The following is a 22453-nucleotide window of genomic DNA, read 5'->3' as shown; positions in this document are numbered from 1 at the left end:
TGTATCAGTTTAGCATCCTAAAGGAGAGGTATTGCCTTTTGATACTTAAGCATGTTTTAAAGTGATGTACACAGCTGAGCTGTGGTGCATGACTTTACTCCCTGCACTCAGAAGGCAGAGATAGATCTCTGAGTTCAAGGCCAACCTGGTCTTCAGAGTGAGTTCCAGGATATCCAGGACTACACAGAGAAATCCCGTCTCAAGAAAAAAAGAAGAGTGCTGTACAGGAGTGGGTTAAAGGTCATTTCTATAGTTATCAGCAGAACATTAAGCTTCTGTCCAGGTGACATTTGGAACAGGATCTCAGCCACTCTTGCAGCTTTTGTCCCCGTTCTCTTAGTCCTGGCTAAGACAGCGGCCTTGGACACCCTCTTCCGGTCATAAGCCAGGCCCAGGAGAGCTATGCAGTCGATGAAGAACGTGGTGAAGTTGATGTGCCAGCGGTACTCACTGGCAGAGTAGTCATAGGGGAAGGCGTGATGGTAGCTGTTGAAGCCCTCGCCTGCAACAGAAGCAAGGAGAGGAGTTAGGGGCTCAGCGATTGTGGCTTCCTCCTCTGCACACCTCTTACCTGCAAGGTACCTTGAACCACAGAGAACTGTGCTGCTGTTAACCGAATAGATGACCCCAGTGTCTTCTACCCGGAGGAAACAAGAAGCCTCTGAGCATCTTAACTGTATTGAACAACCTCACTTATTGATGGGGTAGGGGGGCTGTTTTGGAAAGGATGTTTCTATTGTGATAACTAGATGAGAGAAGATTAGACTATTGGCAAAATGCTTCATCTTGGGAGAGCAAACATAGGTACTGACCCAAGACCCTACTGTCTGTGTCTATCTGCATGCTTTCTGGTGGGATGTGATGGGGTGTGTGCTTCTTATGAAGATGGTGTTGGTATCTGTAAATGTGGGAGGTTCCAAGAGAAAAGGCAGCAGTGGTGAAGGAAGGGATGCCTAAGATCTGGAGTTCCCTAAGTTATTAGCAGCTCACAGCGGGCTGCTTTTATCTTTGATTTTGGGTGAGAGAGGTACTGATAAGTCAGATCCACTCTGGAAATTCTTGGAGATTCCTTTGTTTTTGGAGACAGGGTTTCTCTGTGTAACAGAGCCTTGGCTGTCCTGAACTTGCTTTGTAGACCAGGTTGGCCTTGAACTCAAAAGAGATCCTCCTCCCTTTGACTTTGGAGAGTCCTTCTAACTGCATCAAAACAAGAAATCTTCAGAGATCAACTTTCACAGACAACAGGAGCATAAGACAGTAGGGAAGGTAATTCAAGATGCCAAGAAAACAAAATAAAACCGGACTGGCAGGAAATAGCTGGAGAAGACCCAAGGGTGAGACAAGCAGACAGAAGAAGAGATAAGAAAGAAGTCGATTGGGTAAAGCAAGAGTCCATCAGCCACTCTGGACAACCAAGCATGGGGACACGAGTTGAGGAGGCTCACTACACATCCAGTTACAGAACAGAACCCACGCCAGGCCACAGCAGTCTACGGAGATCTTGTAATTGTCGAGTTCGAGTAATTTATTTCAGGAGGATCGAAGTAAGAACATGGTCAGAGGTAGAAGAAGGCATCTGATTTAGAAAAACTAGGGCAGAGAGATGAAGAGGGAAATATATTCAAGATGGCGCACTTAGACTCGAGGGAGCTAAGTCAGAATTACTCTTTCTGCATTCTCTGTAGCAAGATTAGATGCAAAACACTGGGCTTGCTGTCTATCCTACAGCCCCTGATGTTGGATTCATTCATTTCCTAACTGAAGTGAGACACTAGTCAACCAGGAGGAGACAGGAGAATGACACAGTTAACAGGGCTTATTATAGGTTGGGAATTGTGGCCCATGCCTTTAATCACAGCACTTGGGAGGCTGATACCAGTGAACCTTTGTGAGTTTGAGGCCAGTTTGATCTACACAGCAAGTTCCAGAACAGCCATGGCTATATAGTGAAACCCTGTCTTTAAAAAGGCCTAATATATACACCATTTGGAGACTGTTTTGGACCTGGTGTTTTTCACCTTTTCGTTTTCTTTTTTTCGAAACAGGCATTTTGACTTTCATATATGTTTCGTTTTTAAAAATACGTAATTGATTTAGCTTTTTGCTGATGTTATTTTTAGAGACAGGATCTCTCTGTGTAGCCCTGGCTGGCCTGAGACTTGCTGTGTAGACCAGACTGGCTTTGTACTCAGCTACTAGACCTTGGTTTTAAGATAGAAGAACTAAGACGCAAATCATCATTAAAAACAAATTTAGGAGCCACATTCGATGATTCATACCCGCAATTCCGGCATTTTGGTGACTGAGGCAGGGACGCTATTGCAACTTTGAGACCAGCCTGGGTTACAGAGTGAGTCCCGACTTAAAACAAATAAATCGTATTCTGTTTTTCAGGTTTCTAACAAAAAATACCTAACTTGTAGATGATTGAATGTGGTTGTGCCAGTGGCTTATCCAGCATTTCCACCGAAGTTAGCACATTATCTTGGGTCTTAATGGTCTCGTCACAGGGGCGATATCCATAGAGGTGGGCGGCGCTGTTCACCAGCCAGGTGGTGTTGAGCACTACAGTGTATCTCAGTAAGGTGGCAACATAAAAACTGTGTAGAAAAGTTTCACCCCAGCAGTACCAGGGCACCAGCATGGGCAGGATGAAGCACATGAGCAGGATACCAGGCTTGTAGTACCTACGTGGGGAGATCTACACTGAGTCTGGAGAAGCCATTCCCACATGTACCTGAAGTGTCCACTCTCATACTGTCCCGAGCTTCCCTCCTAACACTGTAGGCATGGGGGAAGGGCAAGGACAGAAACCATCAGGAGAGACTGGGGTAGGTGATCTTTAGAATGCATGGCCTTGGGCTGGAGAGATGGCTCAGCGGTTAAGAGCACTGACTGCTCTTCCAGAGGTACTGAGTTCGATTATAAATAAATAAATAATAAATATATATTTATAAGTATATAAATAAATAAATATATAAATATATAAATATAATAAATAAATCTTTAGAATGCATATTTTTAAACAAGGCAATAGGATGCATTAAATGCCTTTCCTAGGATCACATCACTAGAAACCAGTGTATCAAGTATAGGACTGCCTGTCGCCTGACAAGAAATCTGTTGTTCTTTTCCACAGCGCACAAGACCATGTTACTTACACAAGTCACAAACTCAAAGCCAGTTCTGCTCTCTGGGCTGCTGTCCATGTGCTTCTGAGTTTCTTTTTTCCTTTCTTTTTGCCTGATAAGGTCCTTGGCACAGACGGTGTGGCATGTCCTGACTGCATTTCTTCCCACCACTTCTTAATCTTTCCTCTGCTTTCTACCCAGGAGGCCTCCTGGGTGTCCTTCATCATCTGAAGGTCTCCATCCCTCTGGAGGCCTTGCTCCGTTCTCTATCCTCCTCCAGACCATGAAACCCTCATTTCAAGGGACTCTATTGCATCTGATGATCTCGTAGTTTCTTTTTAAAGATCTATTTATTTATTTTATGTATGTAAGTACACAGTAGCTGTCTTCAGACACACCAGAAGAGGGCATCAGATCCCGTTACAGATGGTTGTGAGCCACCATGTGGTTGCTGGGAATTGAACTCATGACCTCTGGAAGAACTGTCAGTGCTCTTAACCACTGAGCCATTTCTCCAGCCCTCGTGTAGTTTTTCTTTTTCTTTTTAATACCCTTTCTTTGTATTTCCACTGAGCCAACTTTCCCCCCCTGTACCTCTTAGGGACCATATTCTGTACACCCTGCCTTGTATCATGATTATTTTACACTTCCCTAGTCTCTCCACCTCAACAGGCTAGAAATTCCTTGAGGGGAAAGACTTGGCTATATTCACTTTTATGTCTTTGCCTACTTTAGTTAGATTAGTGATAGTTAAATCAAATTGCATTTAATAGCATCCATGAAAATTGCTCAAAGGGCATGAACTGAACAAAACAATGAAATCTCTTTATAGCCTCTGAGCCATTAAAATGAGTTTGAAGTGGTGATCTTAAACATACAAGCCCTGAAATCTCTCAGCTTTTATTTTCAAGTTATAAGAGAAAAGGTGGGGTCCCTAAACCCCAGGTTCCACCCCCATCCCCCACTCACCTCCTCTGGAACATCACCAGCTTCTCAGCTTTTAGGTCAGACATGTCCAGCTTTCCGCCCTTCTCTTTGACAGCCGGGTGTTTGCGCACAAGTAGCCAACCCATGAGGGAGAGAAGAAAAAGCCACGGCGGGAATTGTGAGGGTCGGCGTGTGTCTCTGAGAACTTGTGGTGGGCGTGGTGATCATTCTGGAAACAGACAAGAGGAACCCAGTATTGAAAAGAGTTGTTCTCAGGACTGGGGATTTAGCTCAGTGGTAGAGCGCTTACCTAGGAAGCGCAAGGCCCTGGGTTCGGTCCCCAGCTCCGAAAAAAAGAACCAAAAAAAAAAAAAAAAGAAAGAAAAGAGATGTTCTCCAAGGCAAATGCAAGGATCTAGATGTCTGCAAGGGCCTGAGACTCTCAGTCAAATTTACAGAGTCCTACGACTTTGTCTCCCCAAGGAGGCCTTGGCGCAGGGCACCCTTTCCTACACACTTGTCCCAAAAGCTTTCAGGGAAAAGCAACTTACAGTCTCAGACTCAGGAATAGCACTGTTGCTCCCTGAGATTGTGGGGTACAGAGAAGGGCAGCAGTGAATTACAACCCTCATTTTCATTAGCAAAGAACAGTAGGCCTTCAGGCAAGGACAGGGTCCTAATGGAAGGCCTCATCCTTGAATACAGGGATTGTGAAGCAGGCGGGCTTGGGGCCTGGAGTGTTGGTCTGTGAATCCAGATATAGGAAGCTTTATCTTGATACCTTCATAATGACAGGTTACTCAACCAGTAACAAGACCAGCATGTAACTTATGAGCTCAGGCACATTTCCTAAGGACGTCTTATGTGAGACTCTTTCTAAACCTTTAATTATGCACCAATAATATCACCCTCTTCCTTTTGCCCCACAAAGAGATCAGGAGAAATCAGGGTATAAGCTGCCAGGACAGAGATGATTATAGACCCATGTCGAGAACTTCCAATGTTACCGTGCAAGAAAATTTTGTTTCCTGCTTTCCTCTATTTTCACAATGAGCTCCACATGACAAGCTATAGTTGCTACAGCCTGATATCCAGGGAAGCTCCATTCTCCATTCCCTTCCTTCTGTGTTACAATGCCTCAGACAGCTTCAAACCCCCCCTTCGTCAGCTTGGCAGCCGCAGCTGGTAGCCCAACACCGGTCTATGAAACTGCCCATTAACATAATTTCATCATCTGAAATGAGAGATAATGACAGTATCCACCTCCTAGGACATCATAGAGACTTAATGAGTTCATCTGTGTCAAACGCTAGCATGGTGCCTGCAAAGAAGTTGTGGCTATTAGAAATGTTTGCATTTATTATCTGGAGCAAGAGTCCTTGGGTCTGCACCTTTGCAGTCCCATTGCACTGGGAACTTACGATAGGTGTCACAAAGTGTAGGTTTAATGTTTATTGATGGTCTAGGAAGCCGGGGTCAGTGCTTGACTAATGTGTGATGGCCTTTTTTGCTGAAAGACCACATCAGTCACACTGTGTGAAAGCATAGGAATCTGGCCAAAAAACGTCCCAATAGTAACTAGAGAGCCTCTCCACGAGTTTCCCTACCCAGTGACTCTTAAGTTATCTCATGTTCTGTGAATCTCAGAACCAAGCATGTTCTTCAGGTGACCACAGAAGAGTGGGAAAGGCAATGGCTGCCCTGCTGGCTACTCTCAGGGCTTTGACTCCTTCTTCTGTGTCCCGGATCATCAGTAGATGTGACACACACATCTGGAGAGCCACGGTGTTGGCCATGATGAGGAAGAGCCTCAGGGGCAGCCGAGCCTTGTAAGTTCTGTGGCTCTGAAGGCGATGAGCTCTGGCTGTGATGCCCAGGCCAGAAAATATATATAACACACACACTGCAAGGGAAGACAGTGGAGGTCACCAACTGCAAAGTTCATCTGTTAAGAATATTAGGACACCATTTCTGATGCCCCGTTGTGTCTTGGTAAGGCTTGGCATGGGGATCTGATTTCTCATGAATCCTAGGGTTATGAAGAGAAGCAGAACCTTTTGACACCAAAGCAATGGAATCAAGACATCGCCAAATATATGGACAGACAGGCAGGACATTCACAAGTCTTGGACTTATGGGTAAGAGAACTGACCAGAGAGGAGACCAGGCTGCTGTCTGAACAGAGAGATAGTCAAGTCTTTACTGATTGGCTGAAGTGATAACATGTGGGCAGAGAGACCCCCATCATCTCTCTGACGAACTTTAAGTGTACAAGCTGATGTTGCTACATAAATAACATGAAGGAGGGATATAAGCAAAGAAGCCATGCTCTTACTCAGTAACCAGCCGAAGGCCTAGGAGTTTATTTGCCTCTGTCCCACTAGGGCGTTTCTGTCTCAGGGATGCCTTGCTCTCTATGACTGAAAAACTTCCATCACTTGAATACAGTACCAACCCCTCATAGACTCTCCACCCAGAAGTGGAAATAGGCTAAGGAGGTCCAGGTACTGAGGAGGTAGGACAGGGAGTAGGGTTTGAGCCATTGTCCTTGTGGGGAGCACTGTGCCAAGTCCTGTGTCCTCTGAGCTAAGCTAATTTTCTCTAAGGTGTTGGAGGCCATCAGTGACTCCCACAGTGCTTAAGGACCCATAGACACGGGTGCTCTCAAAACAGTAGCCAGATCAATCTGGGCACTGCCCAAATAGAAGAGACCCAAGTGGGGAGGGGTGCATGAAATGCGGAGCAGAGACAATTTGGCAGCCAACACAGTATCATCCATTACTGTAGCCATAGAAGGACGGCTCTATTAGGGATAGCCGGCCCTGTAGAAAGTCATAGTTCCACAGGGGCTTAACCTTCCCCAACTATACCTTAAATAGGTTAGGCTCTATTATGACATCAAAGTTGAGGAAATGCATGATGTAAGTGGTATGTTTTTCTAGGAGCACAGGATTTTTAAAAATAGAATCGTGGTTTGCAGCTAGTGTTTCTGGCACCAATCGATGTGTTCCGGCTCCAGCTCTAGCATCTACTTCCTGACAGCAGAGTATACCCTTCGTTGTCCTACCTCACTGACCCAATGTCTGCAGCTCAGGAGGTTGCACAGTCCATGATGGGAAAGGGAGGCACTGAGGGGAGCCATCTGTTCCTCTGATGGGTAGCGTGAACACAAAAGTGGAGACCTTGGGGAAAAAAAACCAAAAAACAAAACCAACCAACTAATCAAACAAAAAACTATATCCAGTACTCCAAGGGGCAGCTGGAAACAGTGGCTATGCAAAGGCTACAGAACTTTAAGGTTTGAGAGCTCACACATTGTTCAAGTAACCCTATGCCCCACCCACCCCCAGGCCAAAAAATAACGGGTTACTAATGAAAAGATACCAAAAAGAGAGAAAGCCCAACCTTGGCTTTGGGATGTCATTTCACTCTTGCATTGATACCTGAGGCTTGCCAAACACAGTTTGGGGCGAGATCTGAACTGAATGAGGCCTACAAGGAGGGCCCAAGGCAAGGAAGCTAGCAGGAGCAGAAACTATTTGAAGACTTTCCTTCTAGGGAGGAGGAGAGAGGAGAATCCATGGTCTACAGAGGAATGTACGCTCTGGGTTCAGTATTCGGAACTCACGCCCGGGGTTCGCGGTGGAAGAAGAGAGACATCCAGCTGCTTCAACAGGATGACTGTCTCTGACCTACCGACAAGCTACCCCACTATATATGGGAGTGGAATGCCAATGTGTGTGGGGGGGATGCCATGTGAAAGAAGAGCAAGATATTCCCAACCTGAGGGGCAGGATCTTGAGGCAGGAAAGGCTCCCATTGCATTTTCCCGAAGACACTTGAAAAACTTCCAAGCTGAAGCTCCAGAGTCCAGATGTCACCACTTATGGGACCTAAGAGGACTGGGGAAGATGGAGACAACTCCTGGCCAACTAGCTTTTTGCTACCACTACTCTCCAAGAGAGGGTGCCCACTGCTGCTGCTGACACTGCTCTAGAGAACCTCCCAGTGCCTTCCTGAGGACTAACCCCTGCATCTACTAGGATTGGGCCCTCTCTCCCTGGCTCAGGCTTCACAGGGGTCACAAGGGACACTACCCGAGAAGCTCATCTGTCGATGTCAAGGGCAGCACTTCTCTCAGCCCAGGTCTGTGAATCCCTGAGGGCCTGAGCTAAGGCACGTCAGGGACCACACTGTCTCCCTCAGTCCAATAGCCCTAAGGTTAGGCTGCTCGAGGTTTGTAATGTCTGCCAAAGGACTGTGTGTTGGGGACTGTGAAGACTAGCGTAGTATCCATACCGCTGGGAGGGATGAAGGCAACAGGCCAGATGGGGAATGGAACATGAGACACTCTGCAATCTGATTCAGTGCTGCACCCCAGAGACCTGCAGAGAGTAGAGGGAGGAGCCATGCACCTGTGCACTTGAGTTGTCTAGGAGCCTGTATCATCTTCCTCCCAGGCAAACCAGCCTCATCTAGACAGAGGGTAAGGTTTGAATAGTCATATGGATGAGCCTCTTCTGTTTTCTCCTGTATAATCTTCCTTTGTTTTGCCCCCTGACTGGGCTCAATGTGTAGTCCATAAAGCTCCTGGCCCAGTACCTGGCAAGAGAGGGCCTACTTCTCTTGTGACTGGAAGGGACAGGACAGGCAGACAAGCAAGAACTCACACAGAAAAGCTTGTTCAGGGACTGTTGCTGTCTCTTCTCATGTCTGTTCCTTCAAGACAACACGTGTATGGCCCCAGCATCCATGCTAAGGGGCGCCCAGAACTGACACTTTTGCATCCAACTAGGCTCTGTTTCAAGTCCAGCCAATCCCTCAGGATCCAAAGGGAAAAGGATGGAGAATTCTATACAAAACATGGCTGCTGACCTGTGTCAGAGTGGACCTCATTAAAGAAAAGGAAAGACCAGGAGCATTGGCTCAAGACAAGGGGAGCTGCTCACTGAAGAGGCAGGTGTAGACCTTGGAGGAGGGGACCAGTGTGATCCCATACAGGGCTCCCATGTGCAGCAGGGCCATGAGGGTGATGTTCCTCTAGATGTACGCCAGCTTGGGTGGGGGCCCCTCCTCATCCTGGTAGCTGGGGTCACAGATATCTTCTCTCATTTCAGGACGGATGTCTTCTCTCCATTGTTAGAAAATCTTTTCTAATTTCTCTCCTTCATTCTTTAGCCCCCACCCCCAGAGAGAGGCTTTGTGATGTGGTGGTCCTGGTGGTCATCTAGGAGCTAGAAAGCTGTCAGAAGAGGGAGCAGAACGTCGGCAGAGAGTAGCTGCTTGCTTGGCAGCAAGGGAACCTATGTTCTCCATGTGGGTCGGGACAGAATGTCCTACAAACACAGGTCCTGCTTCAGTACCCAAGTGAAGAAGAGTTAGCTGGAAGGGAAAGTCCTAGTGAACTAAAATCCAACTAAGAACAGAATGTTCAGTGAGACTATATGCTTGGTTTACCTTAGTCACGGGGGCAGAAAGCAGAGGAAGGGGCTGTATTTATCATATGCTTTACATGATGCAGGGAACTCATCTGTTTTTGTGACTAGATGAGGCCTTACATTATCTGACTTGCATCTCAGAATCTCATCATCCTAGCCTCCTGACTACTGGGATTTCTGGTAAACACCATGATTTTTGATAGTTTCCAGATCTGTCATAAAATAACTTAAACCTGGAGGTGTTCTCTGCACTGTGGAACCAGAGGCAGGATGATCATGAGTTCACAGTCAGTGTGTCCTATCACCCAGCTCCTGAGCAATCGAATTACAGAGTCAGACATGGTTGCAATGCTACCCCCTACCCCCTCCTACTTCCTCTTCCTGCCTCCTACCTCCTCCAACCTCTTCTTACCTCCTCCTAACTCCTCCTCCCCCCTTCTACTCCCTTACCCCCTCCTACCTCCTCCTACCTCCTCCTACCACCTCCTACCCCACCCTACTCCCTCCTACCCCCTCCTACCTTCTCCAACCACCTCCAACCACCTCCTACCCCATTCTATCCTCACCTACCCTATCCAACCCTCTTCTACCTCTTCCTACCCCATCCTATCCCTTCCTACCTCCTCCTACCCCCTCCTCAAAACAAGATACAAGAACAACAATAAAACCCAACTTGGAAGATGGGTAGCCTTCCTTTCCAGGAACAATTTTTTAAAATGTTAACAATGAGGTAATTAGGTAAATGCAAATTAAGGCGCACGTGCACACACACACAGACACACACATACATACATACATAGACATACACAAATACATACGTACACACACATACACACACACACATACATACACACATACACATACATACACCCACATACATATACACACATACACACATACATATACACATACATATATACATATAAACACATATATACATACACATAGACACATACATACATACATATATACATACATATACATACATACACATATACATATACACATAAATACATACATATACACACACATACCTATACATACCCACACATACACACATACATACATACACACATACACACACATACCCACACATACACACACACATGCACATATACATACATATACACACTTACACACATACCCACACATACACACACATGCACATATACATACATACACACATACACACACATACACATACATACACACAAACACACACACACACTGCATGGCTGGAGAGGCAGCTGTGGGTGCTGGAAACCCAACTCCTATTTTTGGCTGTGAGTCTAGCCTTTAATGGCTGAGCATCTCTCCAGCACAAGAAAAACATTTATAAATAATTTTTTTTATCCTTTCCAGTTTTTTTTTTTTTGGTTCTTTTTTTCGGAGCTGGGGACTGAACCCAGGGCCTTGCGCTTCCTAGGTAAGCGCTCTACCGCTGAGCTAAATCCCCAGCCCCCCTTTCCAGTTTTTTAACATAAACTCTCACAGTTGTATTATGTTAAATGCATGTTGGCTATAGAGAGTGAAATTATGCTTCAGAGCATCCCTCATTGGATATTGTATCCCTCATCTTTGTTTTCTCCTTATGGGTCCCAAATATGTCCCGGTGCATCCATTTCAATATTGTCCCAGCCAATCTCTAAGGACTACTGGGGTCCTGAAGTGCCATAAGCTGGAACTGGAAGGCTCACTCCTGCCTGACCTGTAGGCCACACACACTATTTACTAAACTGTTCCGTGCATGACTAGAGACATTCTCCCTCCTACCCCCCCAGCTGAGGACCGAACCCAGGGCCTTGTGCTTGCTAGGCAAGCACTCTATCACTGAGCTCAACCCCCAACCCCCGACTAGAGACATTCTAATTATACCACAAAACAAAGCATGGCAATTTTGTGTTGTGGAGAGCTGATCTCAAAACTACCACAACAAAACTCTGTCCCACAATGGAGCCTTTGGTCCTACCTCTTTTACTTCACAGGATATTACTGTATAGCTCATTTTGGAGTCAAATATTGATCAGTCCTGTCAAGCTCAAATATTCCCATGACCACTGCCCTATCTGATGTAAGTGATTTGGTTCATAGAGAGCTCCACTAAGAAGCATCTCGAATTTTTCCAAGAGCTTGAGCTCACTTTAGCCACCAGTATATCAGCGGGTCCCATGTTTTTAAAGCCTACACCCACTGACCAGAGTCATTGCTTAGAAACTCTTTCTCCTCTTGCAAGTATTCTGGCTCTCAGATGCCCAGAACTTACCAGAGCTGAGACCGTGGACGGAGTAGAATTCAGGACTTCCAGGACTGAAGCTGGATTTCTGCTTCCAAGTGTGGAGCTGTGAAACAGGTCAGGTGCTGCCCCCGAAACCTGTCCTGTTATATATTATACACACACACACACACACACACACACACACACACACACACACACACACACATGTATATGTGTGTGTGTGTATATATGTATATATGTGTATGTGTGTATGTGTATATATGTATATGTATATATACATGTATGTGTATATATGTGTGTATGTGTATATATATGCATGTGTATATGTATGTGTATATGTATGTATGTGTATGTGCACACATACATACACATACACACACACACACACACACACACACACACACCACACAAACACACAGAGGCTGTCCAGGCTCAGCCTCACCATGTGGGCTGTTTCTCAGAGGTATGGATTTAAAGGCATTGGATGTCTGAGTCTTTCATTTCCTAGTACACCTTCTTCTCCTGCCGAAAGGGGCAAGGTGCACAGAGGTAGCTGGCCTAGGTGGTTCCAGGCAGAGAGGATGGAAGAAGGGAGGAGACAAAAGAGCAGGCCTTGGCCAGGTCAGAGCCATGTGCTCTTGAGAGCAACACAGGTGATCCTAACATGGGCCCAAATCCTGTCCTCATCTTTCCCCTTGAGAAAATAGTATGTGAGGATGAAGAGATGGATCAGTGATTAAGAGCATTGGCTGCTCTTCCAGAGGTCCTAGGTTCGATTCCCAGCACCCGCACGGTGGCTCACAATTGTTTGTAACTCTAGTCCAGGGGGCTCTATACCCTCATCTGGCCTCTGAGGGCACCAGGCATTGAAACACCCATACACATGAAACAATCTTTTCTCAAAAAAGAAAGTTTGATACATTTGTCAGTTCTGGCTTCCTCACTGGTCAAAGACTATTTGATGCTACCTTATCCAACCATTGTCAACGGCTCAGTTCCGTCTGCTGTCTCCTATGCCACCTCCTCTTTTCCCTCCTTCCCCCCCTTTTTCTCCTTGTCTTCTCTTCCACTGGCCGCTGGGTCTCTCCTGTGGCCATGGGGACACGAGATTTCATTCTGGAAAACAGTATCTAGTTCGGCACTAAGGGTGAATTCAACCCTGACACATGGTGAATGCTTGGGCAATGGAGAAATTAACACAGGAGAGACTGGTGGCAATGACTACTCACAACTCCATCTATCCTGCCTACCTATTTTCCCAGGAACATAAGAGGGAAAAATGGCAATGGGTTTTGAACCAAGGGTTCAGTTGTAGTTCTCTGGCCTTCCCACCAACTCTGAATGCTATCAACCCTGCAGCACTACACACACACACACACACACACACACACACACACACACACACACACAATGACAAAGGTGCATGTACACTCCATACTTAGTCTATGGGTAGACTCTGCCAGGTAAGGACTCCGCCAGGAATCAGTAGGCATTGGCTTCTTTTGGGTCCATTACTTGTGTCTGTGCCTTCAGGACACCGGGACTTTTGGGAGATTCCTGAAGTCCTGGGTAGAATTTTGAAGTGGTTTTGTTTGTTTCGTTTGAGCAAAAGAGGGCGGAAGCAGAGAGGTGTTTGTACCCAGCAGCAGGCTGCAGCAGTAGGCTATGGAATAAGGGGCGCAGCTATTGAAAGATCCCTGGAAGATTCATTTTGTGCAGGCCCCGCCCTCTGAGGAGGCTACTCCATACTTCTAAGAGAGTAAAGTGTCAAGTGGAGTTATCAAAAGGCTTGGTCATGGTCACACCATCCAGTCTGTGGTAGAAGTAGTTCAGAGCTGACACCCGAGCTCTTGAGGCCCAACCCTATTGCCCTATGACTCATGAGAGGGCGGGCCACACAGAGACCACTGCTCAGCATTTCCGTCCCAAAGACAGAGAGAAACTGAACACGTAGGTAGTCCTCCCTAGCCATCCAGGATGGCAACTAAAAAGTGCAGTCTGCAAGGGCGGCGCCTCCTGATTGGATCGGGCTCAGGCAGAGCCGCAGAGAAGCCGCTGATTGGCTGCGCAGGGTCAGGCGCTGTGGGCCGAGTGAACGCGAGTAACCCTGTAGGCGGGTGCTGACCGGGAGTAACCCCGGGAGGGACCGCACGCCTCTCCCTTTGTCTCCTCCGACTCTAGGCTCCCGCCCCCCAGGCTTGCCTGGGCAGAGACAGGGCGTGGGAGCGGAGGCGGGGCTGAGTGCGACTGTGCAAGCCTCGGAAGACTCGCCAGACCGAAGCATTTGAGCGCAGCTGCTTCCTTCTGCCTCAGGCCCCAGCTTTGTAAGTGGGGTTCTGTGTGAGGCCGAGTGGAAATCTCTAGGACAAAAGTTTATAGATCTTCGAGTAGAAGTGGTGAATGTGCCTTAGTGACTCTGGAGTGATCTCCTGTAAACAGCCTTAAACTGCAAAAAGGTGGCTTCTCCCAGCCTGTACCTCCTGGGTAAGGAGTCTGGAGACGGTTCCTGAGACAGTTTTGATAATGTAAAGAGGCAACATCAGGAGTGCGCTTAAACACTGTTGGCGGGGGTGGAAAGTGGTTCAACCACTGTGAAAAACAGATTGGTGTCCCCATGAAAAGATGAAGAATTCCTGCAGGATCACACAGGATCACTCCCGTTACACAACCAAGTCAGTAATGGTGCACAATGCCCATAGCAGTGTGACCAGGTGCACAGGGCCATAAACTTGCCACCTCAGCTTTCTCACTGTGATTAACTTTAATAGTTAGCTTGACAGGATCAAGACTCAGCAGAGAGATATACTTTTTAAGTGTGTCAAAATGGGCCAACTGAGAAGGGCGAGAGCCACCTTGAATGTGGGTGGCATCTTGACACATGCCAGGGTCTGGACTGAAAAAAAAAAAAAAAAAAGGCAAGAGGAGGTAACCGGTGGCTCCCTGACCGGCACTTCCCTGACTTAAGACGCAGGATCACCTCATGCTCCTGCTGACAGGGCTGGAACGCCTCCCTGCCACACCTTTCCATGCGAGCCATTAGGGAAACTTATTTGTCCGGTGTTTTATTCATATTTTATTAATAGTCGGGAGGGGGAAAAAAAGACCTGTATCTCCCAAGGAATTAGGAAAAGGAAAATCTGTTTACAGTTTGACCAAAATTATGGGGGATCTCCATTCCTTCCCACCGTGGCTGTACATCTTAAAATCTGTAGACCCGGCAGAAGCCAACTGCAGAACGTTCGCAAATATAGCTGTGAATTGGGTTAACTGGAGGAAGGAGACTGCTCCCCGGGACAAAAAGACGGGCTGTGCTGGGGAGCTGGCTCAGTGGCTAAAATCCTTGGGGGACAAGCTTGAGGACCTGGCTCCAGACCTCCAGAATCCAGGAAAAGCCAGATGTGGCAGGGCATCTGCAACCCAGGGCTCTTCTCTCGAGGTAGTAGGGAGAAACAGATGACCGTCGGGTGGTTCACAGGCCAGCTAGCCCGCGTAGCAGCCCTGAGGAAGTAGATAAAGAGCATTGTTCAGACACAATGGGGTGCTGGTAAGAAAAATGAAAGGATTCCGGTACTGATTGGTGCTGCACTGTCAACAGATGTACAAAACATGCTTCAGGAAGAGAGCCAGATGTGCAGCTCACAGATCGATTGCTTCTGTTTCTGTGAAACATGCAGTTGAAGTCCAGAGAAAAAGAGAACCTGGCTGTTGCCAGGGGTGGGGAGTGGACCTGGAAGGTGAGGAGAGGGGTCAATGTTGAGACAATGTATAATGTCTCTTTGATGTGAGGGGGATTTTCTTTTCTTAATGCAGTCTTTTTCTTTCTTTCTTTCTTTCCTTCTTTCTAAGATTTACTTATTATTATATATAAATAAACTGTAGCTGACTTCAGGCATTCAGGCATTGGATCCCATTACAGATGGTTGTGAGCCACCATGTGGTTGCTGGGAACTGAACTCAGGACCTCTAGAAGAGCAGTCAGTGCTCTGAACCACTGAGCCACCCCTCCAGCCCAAGGGAATGTTTTGAAAGTATGTGTGTCAGCTCTGCAGCACTGTGAATATGCTAGCACCATAGAATTGTTCACTTTCATTTTTTTAAAAATCATTTTTACTTTAGAAGAAAAGTAAATGACTTAGTTACCATAGCTTATACCCATTTCTTAATGGGGATGGGGAAAGAAACTGGACTGGATAAAATCCCTAGGATCCCAGTAGGGCATATTATGACCTGGGTATCAACAGGGCTCTGACTGCACCCACGGGTGAATCCAGCCCAGCAGACTGTTTGAAAACTCAAGCACACAGGACTGTGTGGCACTGCGATTCTGATCAGTAGCATTGTCCACATTAAAGTGGCTAATTTTGGTTTGTGAAAATCCACATCATTTAAAATGGCTATACTAGGAGAAAAAGGGGGGTGAGGTGGGGGAGGAGAGAGTCTTCTAGGTCACCTAGAATTCTTTAAGAAACCATAAGACCTACAAGCATTCTTGCGCCCTCTGCTGGCAATTTTTAAAGAAACCACTTTCCTTTTTCGGACCAGAAATGCTACTGCCTCCTATGAGAAATGACTCAGAACCAGAACCTTGTTGGGGTTTTTTGGGCTAGTCCTCACGTGGGCTCAGATCTACCAGGAGTCAGCACAGCCCACCTGCTACTTTATAGCTCAGATAGAGAAGCCTCGGGAGGGAAGTGGAGTGGGACAACCTGACTGTCCCAAGGAGGACGTTCTTTTTGACTCCAGCATCTCCAAGGCACACTCTCCACTTCTTGTACCTTGTGGTTATTATCTGAGTCCCTTGCTCCAAATTCACTGAGCAAAATATGTCTTTGCCTGCATCACAGAAAGTTAATATAGGTCACAAAATTGGACTCATACTCACTGTGGCATTTACCATGTTTTATAACAAAGACAGAACCAAAGCACATGTGTTCATTTCATCACTCACTGACTGTTTAGCCACAGTGAGACTTCCCAGCAGCCCTTGAGGGGCTGAGAATGCAATAGGGTAGACTGAGCCCTGTTAAAACTCAGCCATGGTTTTATGTTTAAGATACTGTAATAAACCCAAGCACTGGGGAAGCAGAGGCAGTGGATCTCTGCCAATTCAAGACCAGCCTTGGATACATAGTGAGACCCTGTCTCAATCAATCAAACAACAGACTCTGTAATAAGTACTTTTTGCAGTGACGTGACCAATTAACTGTGAGAAACAGCTCAATGGAGGAAGGATTAATATGGGCTTACATTTTCAGAGGTGGAGGTTGGTCACGGCAGAGAAGGCATGAAGGAACAGAGCCTGTTCCATGGGCACACAGAAGAGAATGACTGTGGGATCTGATTTGCCTTTCTCAAGAATCTTCAACACCACTAACAAGCAGAGTGATCTGTGGAGATGCTGTGTTTTCCAGAAGTCATCTCAAACAACGTTGAAAACCACCAATATGCTTCCCCAGGGCCAGAATGTGTGTAGTCTTGTAGCTTCAAACTCCCATCTCACCCCTAAGCCAAAACAGTATGCCTTGTGAAACCACCTTACAGTTTCATTCACAGAACAAGATTCTCTGAGAGAAGGAAAATAAACCAGATCGTGGAATTTCAACTTTTAAACAACATTAAGATTGTAGGCCTCACTTGGTCTTCCAACGCTGTTGAAAATGATGTTCTTTGAGGAACATAACTTTAAAAGCCACTGACTCAGATGCACAGAACACATGAAACTCAAGACGGATGATCAAAATGCAAATGCTTCACTCCTTCTTTAAAAGGGGAACAAGAATACCCTTGGCAGGGAATAGGGAGGCAAAGATTAAAACAGAGGCAGAAGGAACACCCATTCAGAGCCTGCCCCACATGTGGCCCGTACATATACAGCCATCCAATTAGACAAGATGGATGAAGCAAAGAAGTGCAGGCTGACAGGAACCGGATGTAGATCTCTCCTGAGAGAAACAGCCAGAATACAGCAAATACAGAGGCGAATGCCAGCAGCAAACCACTGAACTGAGATCGGGACCCCCGTTGAAGGAATCAGAGAAAGGACTGGAAGAGGTTGAAGGAGCTTGAGACCCCATATGAACAACAATGCCAACCAACTAGAGCTTCCAGGGACTAAGCCACTACCCAAAGACTATACATGGACTGACCCTGGGCTCCAACCTCATAGGTAGCAATGAATAGCCTAGTAAGAGCACCAGGGGAAGGGGAAGCCCTTGGTCCTGCTAAGACTGAACCCCCAGTGAACGTGATTGTTGGGGGGAGGGCAGTATTGGGGGGAGGATGGGGGGGAAGCCCATATAGAAGGGGAGAGGGAGGGATTAGGGGAAGTTGGCCCGGAAACCGGGAAGGGGAATAACAATCGAAATGTAAATAAGAAATACTCAAGTTAATAAAGAAAAAAAAAAGCCACTGACTCGTCCACAAGCCATTACCAAGGTGCTCATGCCAGACTTTCCCTGTTTGCCCATGACCTCTCTTGTTCTGCTCCTGTTCTTTTTTGGTCCCTTTCTCTCCCATTTCTCTTCCTTTGGAAGAGCAGCAGTGTTCTTAACCACAGAGCCATCTTCCCAGATGCTTTACCTGTGGCTTTGCGGGGGGGGGGGGGAGGGAAGGGAGGGAGAGAGAAAGAGAGAGAGAGAGAGAGAGAGAGAGAGAGAGAGAGAGAGAGAGAGAGAGAGTGAGAGTGTGTCTGATCATATATCCCCCAGGGAAGGGTACAGTCTCGTGAGCCCCTCTCCTAGGCATGTTGTCATGGCGACAGGCCCAATCATGGATAGATCTTTTGCAGATAATCACAGCTGCTGTAACTTCAAAAGTCAAAGGCCATGGCCTGCCTGGAAGTCAGTGTTCTTGTTCCTCATAGCCCTTCTCTTAGCATCTGATGTTCTGTTTCATCATCTTCTCTGACAATCTCCATCTTTGGAAAACTTGATACTGATGTCACATACAGGGTCACACCTTAGCAGTCACACCTTTTCAGTGTTAGATGAAATGTGAGGCTCTGAGTTTACTGCTGACCATTGAAAAAGAACCAGTGACCGAAGCTGCGTGTAGTGTCGCTTTTTAACAAAATTTCAAATGCTCAATTTTTACCAAGAAAGACTCAGGAGCCAGATGCTGCGGTGAAAGTTGGCTAACTCAAAGAGGCAGAAAAAGCACACAGCTGACCTTCCTCCATAATCAACGTCCTAAAAGAGCAAGCTGTCCCCCACACCATCTCAAAATCCCCTCACACCGAATGTCCCTCCCATCTACTTCCTGTGTGTCTCTCTATCTGCCCTCCTGACTTTCTCTTACTCTCCTTTTTCCCCCACTATGTTCAGTCCCTGTCAACTGGTTGCTTGCTCTGCCTCTTGACCTATGGTTCACTTTATTTAAACCTGCTTACAGAAAACTCTTTGGATTAAACATGGGTGCCACAGCTGAGCCACAGCACAACTAGAAATAGGTTTTTACAGTAAATTGCACAATCTCAGGGTTCACAGTGTGATCAAATGTCCTATAACACAAATCTACAGGCAAAACCATATTTGTTCAGAAGGCGATTGAATGGATATATTAAGTATAGATTCGATGGATACATTAAGTATAGATTCGATGGATACATTAAGTATAGATTCGATGGATACATTAAGTATAGATTCGATGGATGCATTAAGTATAGATTCGATGGATACATTAAGTATAGATTCGATGGATACATTGAGTACAGAAACACCTATAATAGCTTCCCCACTAATGACTAGGAACTCTACAGTTGCAGGGTTTTTTAAAAATTAGTAGCATTGTGTGTGTGTGTGTGTGTGTGTGTGTGTGTGTGTGTGCGCATGTGTGTGGTGTGTATATATGGGGTACATATACACATGTGGGGTATACATGTGCAGGTCACAGGACAACTTTTGAGAGTCAGTTCTTTTACCTTGTTTCTGAGTCAGGATCTCTCTTGCCCAGATACTCACAGCTGACTGGCCAGCAAACTTCTAGACTGTTCTCCCTTTCATGCCTCCCATCTCTCCACAGGAGTGCTGGAAGTACAGAAACGCACTACTACACTCAGCTTTTTACACAGTCTCGGGATTGACCTTAGGTCCTCAGGCTTTTCCTGCAAGCCCCTTTCCCTGCTTAGCCATCTCACTGTCCCCCAGCCACGGGCTTTCTGAGGGTGAATCTCCTTCTAGGGAGTGGGTCTCCCATCTACTCATGAATCAGTGTGTTGATTACCCACCTCCTGGACTTGCTACACATTGCCTGACCAGTCAGTGTGCTGAATACTGCGTCCATAATGGAGGAAGACTGTTAATGAAACTCTTCCCTAAGCAGCCTGCCTTGCCTCTTCCGGCTGTTTCATTAAACCAATTATATACAACCAAGGTTCACTGACCTAGGAACGTAAAACTTCATAAAAGGAATGAGGCAATAAGCAAGATACTGTGTTGGGAATCTGGATTTTATCAACCCAAGGAGCAAATTGGACTAAGAACGGGACCTAGCGTTGAAACTGTTTCTGAGGTAATCGTCAACCCGAACAGATTTTTTTTTCCTGAAGAAGTTATCTCAGAATCTGCCTACCAACACTATCCTTCAACCTGTCCATCTCTGTCTTGAAGTGGGAAGAGTTTCATTGCCAAGCTCTGGGGCTCAGGGCAGAAAGGAGGGATGTTGTGTGACCAGCTTCCTGTCGCTTGGGAAGCAGCTAGGTCTGACCACAGAAAGAACATTTTTATAACTCATTGCATGTCACATCACCCCTGCTTAACACCTGACCTGCAGGGTAGTTCACCTCCCTGATATTTTAATGCAACGCAAGCTCAGTGCCAAGGAAAGGTTAGAGTTTCTTGTTGTCTTTTTGGTGGTGCATGTGTATGTAGTGTGTGTGTGTGTGTGTGTGTGTGTGTGTGTGTGTGTGTGTGTGTCTTTTCTGTGGCCTGATGGGAGTTAACAGAGAACACCCAGGAAGCCCTGGTCAGAGCTTTAGCTGGACAGCTACCTTGAGGCTCAAGAGAGACCAAGGAAAGAGTGCTATTGGTCAGGTCCTTTAATTTAAAACATTTGCTGTGTTTTTCAAAGTTCTGTTCCGTCCTATTGCTCAGCTCTCCTAGAAAAGCAGTAAGGTAATAAGAAGGATCAGGCAACCAAATGATCCCTGGAATACAAGACTAAGAACAGAAGAACTGCTTAGGAACATAAGAGAAAGTTTCTGCCTTTTAAGATTGAATATACTAGGATACTGTATTGAAATGGGACTTTGTACAACATGGCTGCTTCTTTTCAGTATTTAAACATTGTCAACCCCCCATCCAGCTGGCTTTCAGAAGAGAATGATTTCAAACTCAGCCACTCTTGTGGCTCCCATCTCCAGTTCTCTTAATCCTGGCTAAGACAGTGGCCTTGGACACCCTCTTCCGGTCGTAAGCCAGGCCTAGGAAAGCCATGCAGTCGATGAAGAACGTGGTGAAGTTGATGTGCCAGGGGTACTCACTGGCAGAGTAGTCGTAGGGGAAGGCGTGATGGTAGTTGTGGAAGCCCTCGCCTGCAACAGAAGCAAGGAGAGGAGTTAGGGGCTCAGCGATTGTGACTTCCTCCTCTGCACACCTCTTACCCAGAGGGCTCCCCAGACTTTGGAGAGTCAGGACTGCAGGTGAGGGAATGGCTGACCCAATCACTGCCTTCCACTCTGAAACAGTGAGCTGAGAGGCTCAGGTGGTCCTTACCATTTGAAAGCATGTTGGAAGGAAATTTGCTTCCAAGGCTAACAGGATAAGAAGCTTGATTATTCTGGGGAGATATATTTTACATCGGTATGCTCTGCGATACTGTAGACTCCTGAGTGTGTGCATGTAACCAGGAGGAAATATCCATTAGTAGATCAGGCCACCTTCCTCATGGTACTTTGTGGGAATACCATCAGTGGAGGCAGCTGCCACAGAAAAGGCAAAATCAGAGGAACCCGGACCTAGCCAAGGTGGGACTTCCTTCAGCCACTGGGCCTCACAGTGGCTGCCTTTGCTGCTGCTTCTCAGAGTTTCTCCCTGGTGCGGGAGGGTGGTGCAGGGGGATGCTGATAAAATAGAACCCCTTTAATAAAGATTTCTTGCTTCATCTGATATTTTTTTTCTGAAATTTCTGATTTTTTTGAGCGACAATTACTTGTACAGTAAACACACCTGAATATTTAACACAATATTTACATAAACATTTTGCAAGATATTCAAACTGTTGGAGCCAGTCCGGCGAATCAGGTTCGATACAAAGAACCCACATAAAAGTGGAAGGTTAGAACTGACTAAAAAGTTGTCCTCTGTGGCATGTACCAGCCCCCTCACATCAGTCTGCGTAGCCATACAATCACACACACCGTGAAGGTTCTTCTGTCAAATTGAGACTATCTGGAATTAACCGAAAGTCTGAAATGACTGCACACACCAGCGAGGGAGTTTTTCCTCAAGTCATTTCACACTGGAAGGTGCACTTCTGGTCCAGATCTTTGAGGTGGGAAGACACACCTCTAGCCTGGGCCACACCTCTGCTGGAAGTCTAGATAAGGACATAAGGAAGGAAGGAAGGAAACTCCTCACTCTACCTGCTCCTTCTTACCCGCCCTAGCAAGTCTATCTCTTCACCGGCTGCTTTAGGACTCCAGCTAGAAGAAAGAGCAACTGAGACCTCCATCCTCTAGACTGAGCGACTACTGGGTTCTTGGCTCTTCTGTTCATAGGCAGCCA

The 22453-nt window shown here is 46.5% G+C and overlaps 1 protein-coding gene and 2 long non-coding RNA genes across 5 annotated transcripts in view; 1 reads left to right on the top strand and 2 right to left on the bottom strand.

Moving 5' to 3' along the window:
• Positions 1–230: 230 nt before the first annotated feature.
• Positions 231–13600, bottom strand: Scd-ps1 (stearoyl-CoA desaturase, pseudogene 1). Of its 2 annotated transcripts, XR_015653414.1 has the most exons (4): positions 13171–13600; positions 11760–11872; positions 4101–4287; positions 231–502 (listed from the first exon to the last, which is right to left on the bottom strand). It is a non-coding gene; the product is annotated as a stearoyl-CoA desaturase, pseudogene 1 (long non-coding RNA). The 2 variants fall into 2 exon arrangements; XR_015653413.1 differs by lacking the exons at positions 231–502; positions 11760–11872 and adding an exon at positions 2413–2687 and having other exon boundaries at positions 13171–13404.
• A 395-nt stretch (positions 13601–13995) lies between these two features.
• LOC134485240 (uncharacterized) lies at positions 13996–18160 on the top strand. 2 transcript variants are annotated; one of them, XR_015653411.1, is made up of 3 exons: positions 13996–14056; positions 15328–15466; positions 16988–18160. It is a non-coding gene; the product is annotated as an uncharacterized LOC134485240 (long non-coding RNA). The 2 variants fall into 2 exon arrangements; XR_015653412.1 differs by having other exon boundaries at positions 13996–14216.
• Positions 18161–18850: 690 nt separating this feature from the next.
• Scd3 (stearoyl-coenzyme A desaturase 3) overlaps positions 18851–22453 on the bottom strand; it is a 35558-nt gene continuing 31955 nt past the window's right edge. The window contains 1 exon segment of the mRNA NM_001432549.1: positions 18851–21261. Within this exon segment, the coding sequence (NP_001419478.1) occupies positions 21062–21261 (200 nt within the window). The 3' untranslated portion in view covers positions 18851–21061.

The sequence above is a fragment of the Rattus norvegicus genome, chromosome 1, assembly GCF_021556685.1.
Source record: "Rattus norvegicus strain SHRSP/BbbUtx chromosome 1, alternate assembly SHRSP_T2T, whole genome shotgun sequence".
Lineage (NCBI taxonomy): Eukaryota > Metazoa > Chordata > Mammalia > Rodentia > Muridae > Rattus > Rattus norvegicus.
The sequence above is the reverse complement of the archived record's forward strand: the minus strand, read 5'-3'. Positions and strand labels throughout refer to the sequence as shown.